Source organism: Zootoca vivipara, chromosome 4 (genome assembly GCF_965207765.1).
Source record: "Zootoca vivipara chromosome 4, rZooViv2.hap1.1, whole genome shotgun sequence".
In the NCBI taxonomy this organism is placed as follows: Eukaryota; Metazoa; Chordata; class Lepidosauria; order Squamata; family Lacertidae; genus Zootoca; species Zootoca vivipara.
In genome coordinates this window covers 40,596,010-40,608,123 of record NC_142587.1, presented here as the reverse complement: position 1 = coordinate 40,608,123, position 12,114 = coordinate 40,596,010, and the positions used below count along the sequence as shown (strand labels likewise).

The window sequence follows — 12,114 nt, the reverse complement described above, 5'->3', positions numbered from 1 at the left end:
AGTTCTAATGTGCAATTAATGAGGATTTAATTAATATGTACTTCCAGGGAGATTTCACGAACATTTAACCATAAATCAATTGAAACTGGTATGATAATCCAAGAAAACAACCACCAGTTCACGAGAATTAAACTGAATAAAGAATGATGATACCTCTAGAGTTTATGAAACGATACACGGGACGGAGAAAGTGAATAGAGAAAAGTTTTTCTCCCTCGTGACACTAGAACTCGTGGACATCCAAGGTAGCTGAATGCTGGAAGATTTAGGATGGATAAAATAATATGTTTGTTCACACAGCACATTGTCATACTATGGAACTTGCTCATCCAAGGAGCCCATGATGGCCACCAACTTGAATGGCTTTAAAAGAGGATTAGACAAATTCATGGAGGAGAGGGGTGTCAATGGCTACTAAACAAGATGGCTATGCTCTACCTCCACAGTTTGAGGCAGCAATGCTTCCAAAAACCAGTTGCTGGAAACCAAGGGAGGGGAGATTCCTCTTGTGCTCATGGTCTGCTCCTTGGTTTCTCACAGGCATCTGGTTGGCCACTGCGAGAACAGGATGTTGGACTAGAAGGGCCATTCAGCAGACCATTCTTATGTATGTTCTTTCTTTTCCACATAAGAAGCCAATTTGATGTGCAATATTTTCAAAATAATATGGAAGCTTTCATGAAAATAACATGAAATGTAGGCACAAATAGTGCCAAATTTCTAGACTATAGACCATTTTAAAAGAGCACATCATCCACCTTCTCAGAGTCACACACTCTTTCCTGTCCCACACATGTTTCCGCTTCCTTGAATTTACAGAGGCATTTCCCTCAATCTCCTCTTCTCCAGCTACTGCACCACTCAGCCAACCTTAATCTCTGCACCACTCAGCCAACCTTAATCCAAAAGTATTGCTATGGTGAAAAGGTCTCTCCTCAGCCTCAAAGCAACAACACAACATTATAGAAATTCCTTCTAAATCTAAAATTGCCCATAACCAACAACACTGAGTGTTCATACCTGTCACAGCTTGATTCATCTCTTTTCTGAAATAGCCCATGGTGCTGATGGGAGCCTCCCTTTTGTGCCATGTACGGAGGGCAATTTTTGTAAGGGTCACAGCAGGGTGAGAGGGTTGAACCCCAAACCTCTTTCCTGCCTTCTGTGGTATTGATCCTGAATGGCCCCTGAGGTGAATAGTTTTAAGAACAATCACAGCAACAAATTCAACATAGCATGTCATTTGGCCCTAAAATCCTTAGGCCCTGGATTTGCCAGAAACCCACGCCCACCTCCAAATTGCAAATTAAAAAACATGAAAACTGCAAAGAAGATTAGGCATGTGTCCTGCAGTGCGGGAGCCAAAGAGCAGGCACTTATTCAGAAGTCACGTTATAGTTAATTTAAAGTCCAATGTCTACCCAGAAGTAAGTTTCTTTGTGTTTAATGGAGCTTACTCCCAGGTAAGTGGAAGTACAACTGCTGACTAGGCTTTGGTTTAGAGTTGGTATTGGAGAAAGCAGGGCTCTTGGGTCTTTAACAGCTGTGTGGCTGGCAGGAATTAAACACATTAAGCCTTTTCTAGTATATGAATACAATTTTAAGGAAAGCTTGACCTCTTCACAATCCATCTGTCAGGCATTTTATTACGTGTGTGGTCACCAATTTATTTTTGGGCCCTCCACTCCACCTGCAAAAGAGGACACAAATTTGCATGTGGCACAAAACATATGAAAGTGTTATGCAAATCTGTGTCCTCTTTTGCAGGTGGGTCAGAGGGTGGAATCCACATACAGTGTACAGGACCCAGAAAATCCTGTTGGCACCCCTGACTCAGCGAGGCAAATGAATCATTCTGAAGGAAATGGAAGCTGCAGCACAAGGCTGATATAAACCTTCCATAAATATTTTGTAATAACATGCAACCACAGAGCTAAATAAAACTGTCTGATCCAGTAGCATGAACTCTCTTCACACAAAGATGGTGGCCTCTCCCGCCCAAAAGAAGTCTGTGGGGAAAAAGAACTTGTGGCTTATATCATGTGCAGCCATAAAAACCTCTCTCAGGAACCAAAATGATCTCCTTTACTCATCCCCAGTTTCCCACATAGCCATTACAAAGACAGCTCGTTTGTCTAACCTACATAATTATCTGCGTTTCCTACCATACAGTTTTTATTTTTTTGAAAAATAATTTTTTTTAGAAGGCTCAACTATGAACTGATTTCACTGGCTGAGTGGGATTTTTGTCTCAACAGATACCATAATGTCAGTTGTGCAATATCTCTTGCCAGTTGGGTAAACTGGGATCAACCAATTATTGTACAGATGGCTACATCTTTTATCCATGCCGTTATGGGGTAAGAAAGTGTCAAAAGTACGTATCACCCACTCATGTATGGTTTAGGTGCAGTTTTTGCTACATTAGCGATGACGCAGACTGAGCACCAGAAATAGAAGGAATGAGAATTAGGCCAAGGATCAATACAGGGTTAAAGGTCTCCCATCGCTAGCAATTTACTGGAAAGCCTTGAAAATACTTATGTACAAAAGTTTTCCCACCATTCCAAATGATCTCCCATGCAATGCTGAGATTTAGGGATGTGAGTGATTATTTATTGCTTCCTGCAGAGCCATATGGGAACAATTGTGCATTTATTTATTTGCTATCTGGTCAAAGTGCAGTCAATTGTTTGGTTACCTAAGTTTGTTTACATGATTCACAAAGAAATACCACCTTCATTTAAATACCAGTCTAATATGTGCAGTACTCCCAAATGCCACAGAAAGGGCAGAGCCCAATTCAGCGACGTTAGCCAGGAAATGTAATAAGGAGGAACATATTTACTATTTCACTTGCTCACTCTCAAAAAAAGAAATACTTTAATGCCAAACATCATGTAGTTGGGTACACACACACACACACACACACACATCCTCTCTCTCCCAAACTTGGCAAGGTCCAGAAAAATGTGACTCTCCTGGTCTCTTTACATTCAACAACTGTGAGCAGTGTGCAGTGCTTGGTATAGTAATATGTTCCAAATATGTTTTTATTGTTTTATTTCTTGTTGTTTGCCACCTTGGGTTCCTTTGGAAGGGCAGGGTAGAAACTTAATAAAAATAAACAGAAATAAATAATAGCTACTTCTGAAAACCCATCAAAAGTTTATTAATCCAGGAATTGTGTACATTTAGTGTGTTTATGAAAAAGTGCACTATGAGTCATTGTGTGTGATACCATGTGCCTTCAGCTCATGGAAAAGCTTTTGATCTGGCAGACACCTCCATCAATGGAAAAGGGTGGTGATCTTTCCCACACTCCCTGAAGCCCTCAGGCATTGCAAATCCACTAAGCCTGGTCACTGCTAATGTGCTGCACAATGGTGCCATCTCTACTGCACTGCAACCCTGAGCAAGAGGTCAGGGAGTGAAGCAGAGGATCATCTCTGCCTTCATGCAGAGGCACTTTCCAAGATCAGGGATGAGGAGGATGCAGGGTTCTGGTGACTAAAAGGTTTGTCTTTGCAACCAAGGCCAGTCAACATCTGTAGACCCTGTGAGGAACGCTGAGGAAGACCTGAGCAGAACCTAAATGGTGACTAAAACCTTAACTGTGTATGTGTATATTATACTAACATTTTTCAAGGCATCCCCTTAGGGTTTGCACTAAGACCAGTAACTAACAATTGTACATTTGCTGCACTGGTCTGTTAGCAATATTTGGCACAGCCATTTCTCTCCACGCCAGCAAAGACCTCCATGCAATGCCATTAGGATTGCTTAACCTTTTAAAAAGCAAAGAGCAAAACTCCATAAAATATCCCCTAATATATACATTCTGACACAAAGCTCAGATTTATAGAATCCTGTTTGCCAGAGATTGCTCGTTTCCTCTGCTACACAATTCAAACAAACAAAAGTCAAAATGTTGTCTTGCCCTTTGTCTTTAGAGATGTATGAGGTTGAACTGACATGTCCATTTACCATTCCAAGGGTGTTGCCAGATTCCACTACTCCCTCGGACACTTCTTTCCCACCATCCGATTCCAAAAATACATTTCAGACCAAGAGACTGCGTAAACATTGTTTTAGGATTGACTCAATTGTCTTTTGCCTCATTCCGAATCTGCTTTTAACAGCATTTGGGGACCTTGTTATTGTTTGTAAATTGTTGCGGGTAATTTTTATTTTCCTTGCTCTTATTTGAATCATTTTTAGGTCGTTGTTTGGTGATATCCTTTATCCATAAATTAAACCTTCCCTAATTCTGAAGTAAGGGGGGGGGGAAATACCTGTGGTAATTCCAGTGGGGAAATGCCAACAATTGTCAAGATTCCAAGCATTTGCTATGTATGAAAGATAAGTGTGCAAGACCGGTCCTGTTCCAATTTTATTATATTGGCTTGGTTCACACAACACGGTAAACCAAACTATGGGACCACACAAACCTGCAGGCTCTCAAGAGAGAAGTTCACTGACATTTTGCTCTTCCTGATCCAAGTTGGACTCAGCATGGAGTCTGAACTTGAGCTTATAGTTAAGGTCTCTTCTTGCTAACCATGAGCAGTAACCACGGTTTGCTTCTGGCTAGTAAGGAGAAAGCTTAACCACAAGTCCAGGTTCAGATGACGCATTAAGCAAAACCATAATTTAGCTCAGTGTAGTTTGGCAGTAAAAAAGACCAAGGAGGAACAAAGTGTAAGTGAGCTCTTCTCCATGAGCCTACACAAGTCATAGTTTGGCTTAGCACGTCATGCAAACCAGGCCATAGTTTCAAATTTGGAATAGTGCTCATCTGCAGTTCATTCTTTGTCAGTCCAATTCTAGAACTTTAAAGTCCATGGCACCTGGCAAAAATACACTGCAAAATTGATCCCTTTAGCTTAAATGAAGTCTATCTGTACTAATCACCCTTGACACATGCATACATCAAAACAGCAGCAAACACCTCCAGTTTGCTAGCCCAGGAGACATGCCATGCACATTTCAGAAAGCAAGTATTTCTGCAGTGTTAACAGAACAAATCTGTTGCTCTGGATAATTTTTCTAAACTATTTGTAAATTATGAAGTAAGTATCTATTGATTTTGTTTAGAATATTTATGAACCACTTAATCAAAGAAGTATCCAACCCCAAGCAGGGGTTTGGGCTGGGTATTCATCAGTATGGAGATGATACCGAGCTCTACCTCTCATTCATATTGAAACCAGTGAAGGTCCTGTGTGAGTGTCTGGAGGCGGTTGAAGGATGGATGGTTGCTAACAGATTGAGGTTGAATCCTGACAAGACAGAAGTACTGGTTTGGGGGGGGGACAGGGAGGCAGGTGGGGGGTGGACCAGGTGCACAGCCTGGGAGTCATTTTGGAGTCACACCTGTCCATGGACGCACAGGTCAATACTTTGTCCACGCAGCTGTCTACCAGCTCCATCTGGTACGCAGGTTGAGACCCTACCTGCCTGCAGACTGTTTCACCAGAGTGGTGCATGCTCTATTTATCTCCCACTTAGACTACTGCAATGAGCTCTACTTGGGGCTACCTTTGAAGGGGACTCAGAAACTACAACCATTCCAGAATGCGGCAGCTAGACTGGTGACTGGGAGTAGCTGCCGGGACCATATTACACTGGTCCTAAAGGATCTTCACTAGCTCCCAGTACGTTTCAGAACATAATTCAAAGTGTTGGTGCTGGCCTTTAAAGCCCTAAAATATCCTGGCCCAGTATACATGAAGGAGTGTCTTCACCCCCATCGCTCAGCACTGAGTTCCTCCTCTGAGGCTCTTCTGCTGGTTCTCTCACTGTGGAACACCCTCCCTTCAGTTGCCAAGGAGATCAAAAAAACTACACAACTTTTAGAAGACATCGAAATGCAGTCCTGTATCAAGAAGTTTTCAATGCTTGATGTTTTACTATTTGCTGTCAGCCGCCCAGAGTGGCACAGCTAAAAGCCACAAAACAATTAAAACACACACATATATAACATCGTCATTAAAAGAGATAAAATCGGTGAAGCTTTTAAAACATGAAAATTCATCGGCATGTTAGTGTGAATTTCTCCTAAAATACAAATTTTAAAGCAATTTTGCCTAATATACACATTTTCGCAAAGCCATTTTCCCTATTAGCAGACATTTTTGTTATTTCCTCTAATATATACATTTTTATGCACACTGTACTCTAGTCTATGCATTTTTGTGTACATTTTTGTGTACATTACTTAGCTGTAGACCTGTGTTGCAAAATAAGTACAAATGAGGACAGCTGTGTTTCATTTTGCATATAGTTTTGGAAACTACAAATTAGGTACATTCAAATTTATATGCAAAGGGCATCAAATTTCTCCCCCATCCTGAAAATAGTTTCTTATCCTTCTTCCAGCACATAACAAATATCAAAAATGTCATTGCATTCAGTTGGGCTTACAAAGTAAATATGCATACGATTGGAGCCTCATGAAAAAATAGGGTTAGGCTGGGTAAAAAGTTTCATAAACATCTGACTGCAGCTGCAGAACAATTATATGTGGAAAAACCGTGGCAGTCCTTGTTTCTCGTATTGCTACACTCAACTTTTTATGGCTGTGCTTCTAAAGAATTATAAACAACTTTTAAAATGACTTTTAATGCCAAACAGTGTCACTGTTTAAAAGACGGGTGGTTTTCTTTCATGCGAGAAAGATTTCACAATAAAGCAACTACCGTACCTAATGAAAATGCAGGCCAGCAGCTGAACCATTTGCAGGACTGCGATATACAGGGTTCCAAGAGGGCAGAAGCATCCCAATTATTTTTGCTATTCGAATCCTCCTGTTACTGCATTCCTACAGGGGCAGGTTCATAAGTTACCAAGAAGCAAGGGGCCACAATCCTTGAACTTTTTATTCCTCACCTTCCACTGTAATCTGTGAAGTGAGATTTGAGCTCCTGGGCTGGGAGTCATGGGGAAAGGGAGCTACATGTGTCTTTTCCCTTCCCTCACCTTGGCAATACATGAACTGATCTGGAGACTAAAGCTAAAATAGAAACTTCTTGCACATATCTCCAATTCTCCAAGCTCATATGCATGCTTGAAGGTGTGCTTGGGTTGTGGTTTTTGTTTTTTGGTAAGACAATATCAAGAAATCCAGATGGGGCCTACTTATTTCAACTGGAAAAGAGTTCCGCACGTGGAAAGGCACTGCTAAGGAGGCCCTATCCCAGTGGTGGAGTTCAAGCTTTAAAATTTCAGTGACACCCTGTGCAATGCTAAAATTCAGCATGTCCCACCCCGCACCCCCACTGCCTCTTGTCTTCTGTTGTTTGTCATTGTTGCAACATCCTCTGAAGCACCCTCTCGGCTCGGCACCCAGTGCAGGCAAACCGGTTGTCTGTCCATCTCACATGCCCACCAGCCTAATGACTCTCACAGGTGGATACACAGTGGGAACCTCTGAAGCTGACCCCAACCGCACAAGAGAATTGAAGTGGGGCACTGCGCAACTACTAGAATCATTACAGACCCACACCACAGGGCCAAGCTAGAAATCAGGGTACAGGAACCAAGTGTGTTCCACGGTTTTTTTCAAGTCAGAACTCTGTTCAGGCACCTCTCAGGTGGGTGCCATTGCCATTATAAGAGAACAAGGGGAGTGTTCATGATGAGTCACTGCCTTGTCTTGCTGTGACCCATTACTTTATGCAAATTTCTCCCAGCCCAGCTCAGATCCAGCCTCAGTACAAGGCTGGGAGGTAACTTAAAGCAGGAAAGCGTTTCACTTCCCTCTCCAGTGCAACCCTTGCCGCTGCTTTTCATGGGAATACAGGGTGTGGCCTTGCGCCGGGTCAAATGACTTGTTCACATAGGCTGAAACTGCCCTGGGACCTTTGGTATGCAAAGCATTGAGCAGCAGTCTGCCCCATTAGGTCTCACGTTAGTACCAGCTCCAGAATTCTAGGAAGTCCTTCTGTAAGATGCTCCTTCCTAGCGCAGGCCCACCTTCTTCATGCTACCCATTTGTTTGTGTTTTCTGTGTGGGCCCATTCCACAAAGGCACCCAGACAGAGACAACAAGGTAAGCAGAGTCCTTCTCCTGGTTTGTTCTCCTCTCACTGCTCACTTGCAGAGAGAGGGAACAGGCAGTGGCAGCCAGGAGCAGGGCCCAAGCACTTCAGCATCTGGATGTGGGGCCCTGCTGAGCCCAATGATTCTAGCCCCTGGTGCCAGCCTGGTCTAGTTTGGCCCTCATTTACAATGTATATCGATATGATATCTCCTCAGAGTGGAAATGGCTCTGCATAGGCAATGCCCTATGGTAAATGCCATCTATTATATTGTCATTAATAATTGCTCATCTTTTTCTGTTCTGTTGTTAAATGTCATTCTCATAATAGAAGCCTGACATTGCTGCTTAAAAATAAGAGTACAGTAATGGTGTGTTTTTTTCCTTTCCTCTGCGGTTCTGTGTGACTGCCCACTGAGATGGTTTTGCAGTAAAATCCAACATAAAGAAAAGAACATTCAAATGAAAATATCTTGCTTCCTACACACTTCCACCCCGGGCTATTTTTTCCTCCAAACATGCAGACATTCCTCAAAACAGTTCTCTTGGTGACAGAAAATTGAGCACCTAAGAACCTAGATTTGACCTGTCTGCTAAAATACTCACGTTTCAAATAAACAAGCTGAAGAAAAATTATGAAAGGATAGACACTACACAGTTCTCGAAAATTGCACCACTCTCTCAGTTAAATGTTGTGATTCTTTCACAATACCTGAGACCAGGGATGCAGTGGCGTAGGAAGGGAGTGCGGTGGGTGGGTGTGGGCTGCCCCAGGTATCATCACTGAGGGGGGGTGACAAAATGGCAAAAGTTATGAGTTTGGGGGGAAATAACTCCCACACCCACCACACGCCCCTTCCCACAACACTGCAGGAGGACTCTCCCCTCAAGTGATTTCCAGAAACCAGAAACATTGCTGCCTCCAACTTTGTAGGCAGAGCACAGCTTTTATGGCTAGTAGCCTTTGACAGCCTCCTCCTCCATGAATCTGCCTAATCCAGAGGCACTGCGGGGCCTGCAGCATGCCTGAGAGACGCATCTCTCCTGAGGAGGCGGCGGTGGGTGGACTGCCCGCAAGCTCCATGCTACTTTTTTGAGCAGTGTGGGGCTTGCGTCTGCCCACCACCTCAGCCACCCTACAGCTGAGGGGGAGGCTGCGGAGAGGCTCCACACAGTGCACCCTGCCTTGGTTTGTCCCACCCCCATAGGCGGCTCGCTCTGCCCCCGGCTGCAGGACGCATGCGCCACCCTGGGCACCTGAGCGGCTAGCTACGCCACTGCAGGGATGTGGATTGTGAGCATGCTATACACCCAGAAGAGCTGGATTCCCCCACTTGTACGAACTGCATAAATTACAAGTTTGTAGTTGCACAATTATTATTTTTTACAACTTATAGACCAGAATGGTCACTACCAACAGTAGAGGAAAGCCTGCAAACTGTACCATGACAGACCTAAAAAAAAAGGTTGTGAACGTGTTACACGGTGTACAAATTGTCCATATATGTATAGAACTGCTAGTAATAACAAGTGTAGCTGGTGGTGATTCTGAAAATCACTACATGAAGCTGTTCCCTGAAAAATGGTTGTATTTCAGGCACAGGCAAACTCGGCCCTCCAGATGTTTTGAGACTACAATTCCCATCATCCCTGACCACTGGTCCTGTTAGCTAGGGATGATGGGAATTGTAGTCCCAAAACATCTGGAGGGCCAAGTTTGCCTATGCCTGTTGTATTTTCTTCAGATGTATATTTTATACTGTACAATGGCATGGGGAAGGGCTACCATGTGGAAAGGTTTTCCTGTAGAGATCCGGTGGGCACTGATTGGTGGGTGTTTCCCATTACATTTACAAACATGTCTCTTTACCCCCCCCCCTTTCTCTGTTAATACTAATTCCTGGGATTCCTAGCTGCTCTATCTGATGTTTTGTTGCTGCCTAGTTAGGAAATTCTTATACTTCGTCATACGCTGCTTGCTTTTATTGTTCTGCAAACCGCCTTGGTGTTTCGTGAAGCAAAAGATGGCATACAAGTGGCTTTCATAAACAAATTAAATAAATATTGTTTCTCTCCAAAAGTCAGGGTAGGGGCACTTGCCCTGCTCCCACAAGATAACCATTCACCTGTTAGAAAGCCAGAATGGTATAGTGGTTGAATGTGGCACATAGACTGATGGACCATAGCCATTCATTTTGTCATTTTTTGCCATACAGAGAAGAGGATGAAGTAGGCGTGTGAATGCTCAAAGTGTGGGTAACTCAGGAGCATCATACACATTGCAGTCCTTGAACTTCTCCTTGTCGTGCTAGCTGGGCCTGCAGCGGGCTGATTCTTGTATTTGATAGAACATGACAAGACACTTCCACACAATCGGAAACCCTGATAAAGAATGGTCTTGGATCATTCAGAGTATTCAAACTTTCATTCAAGTGAATGCAAGTAAAAGTCTCCTAAAGACCATCCCAGCTCAACATGTACTCAGCATGTAGGGCAATACCTATGGGGACATTGGGAGTGGAGCTTGCATGCATAACTCCAGTGATTATTTTTTTCTGGGGGTACACATACCCCTAAAAATGTTGTGGATCTTTGTACTTTTGTCCATTTATTGTATTTATTTTTCATGATTTGAACTATAAAATGGTGATTTTCTTGAGTCAAAATGAGACATTTTTTAAAAAAGAGAAAAGCACTACATAACTCCATTCCCCATGCTTGGAAATAGCATTTGAGTGTTCAGGAAGATTATTGGCCATGCCTAGTCTTATTTGTGTGTTTTTTTCTATTTTATACAATGACCAACTATGATATCCTCTTATTTTCACCCGAGTTCATTTTTATCAAGGAACACACTATACACACTGAAGGTAAGCAACAACAACAACAAGGATGAGGAAGTGCAGGAAGATTTCAAGAAAGGAGTCACCTACCTTTCAACTTGAGGTCCACATTGTGCCTCAGCCATGGATAGATTCCATAATTTGATGAATCTTCAGGAATTGGGTTATTCTGTATCCACCCTTCACAGGCAAACCGAAAGAAATCATCACAGGGATCCACAGATGTATTTAATTTGCTTCTGATTGCAGCAGCTGAAAAGAGTCACATAATTTAACAAAGAAGCCTTCAGTGTTACAAAGGTGTTACACATTACTGTACTAAAGAGAGGGGGAAACCCTGTGGTTTCCCTCCTAGTTACCACCTCCCTGGTTTGATTTCTCCTTGTCCTTCTACCTTCCTGGTTCCTCTGGCTCCTTCCCTGCTGTGTTCAAACACACCACTGTATCCCCCATTCCGAAAAAAGCCTTCCCTTGGCCACCACCACCACCTGAATCCCAACCAGTCTCATTAATTCCCGTTGCCTCCAGACTCCATGAACATGCTGTTGATTTTCTCTCAAGGAGGCAATCTGAGGCAGAAATTCTGAAAGCTGTATAAGAGTTGGGGGAGATATGGTAATCTCCACATCGTAGATTTAAAGCTCTCTTTTACCACTTTAACAGCCATGACCACCCCAAAGTATCCTGGGTGGGAACTAGAGTTTATTAAGGGTACTGACAGTCATTAGAAGACATCTCCATTAAAAAACTTCAGTTGCCAGGATTCTTTGGGGAAACCCATGACTGTTATTTACATAAGAGTGCTTTAAATATGTGGCTGTGACCTTAGCCTTTTTTCTTTAATTAAAAAGCAGCCCAAGTGCCTACTATTTTTGATCAGGGCTCCAGCATTAATCTATTATTCCTGTGCTATTTCCACAATGGAAATCATCCCCACTTTCTGAAGCTCTTGTAAGCCTTGGGGAGCAGAAGGCAAATACTCATTTTGTATCTGTCTTTTGCCTCCTCCATGTTGCTTCTCTCTTCCACCAGCTTCAGTGGAAGATTTAAGTATGGTAAATAGCCGGAGGGGAAGGGTCACAGCTCAGTGGGTCAGCATCTGGTTTGCATGCAGAATTGCCCCGGGTTCAGCCCCAGGCATCTCCAGGTATAGCTGGGAGAGACCCCTGTCTGAAGTCCTGGAGAACTACTGCAACTCTGGCAATACTGAGTTAGATGGGCCAGTGGTCT

General features: G+C 43.1%; 1 protein-coding gene across 7 annotated transcripts in view; it reads right to left on the bottom strand.

Moving 5' to 3' along the window:
• Positions 1–12,114, bottom strand: part of PHEX (phosphate regulating endopeptidase X-linked) — a 101,723-nt gene that overhangs the window by 74,311 nt on the left and 15,298 nt on the right. For all 7 annotated transcript variants that reach the window (XM_035116147.3, XM_035116149.3, XM_088668701.1 and 4 more), the window contains one exon: positions 10,975–11,136. In XM_035116147.3, coding sequence (XP_034972038.1) covers positions 10,975–11,136 — 162 coding nt within the window. The remainder of the gene's footprint in view (positions 1–10,974; positions 11,137–12,114) is intronic.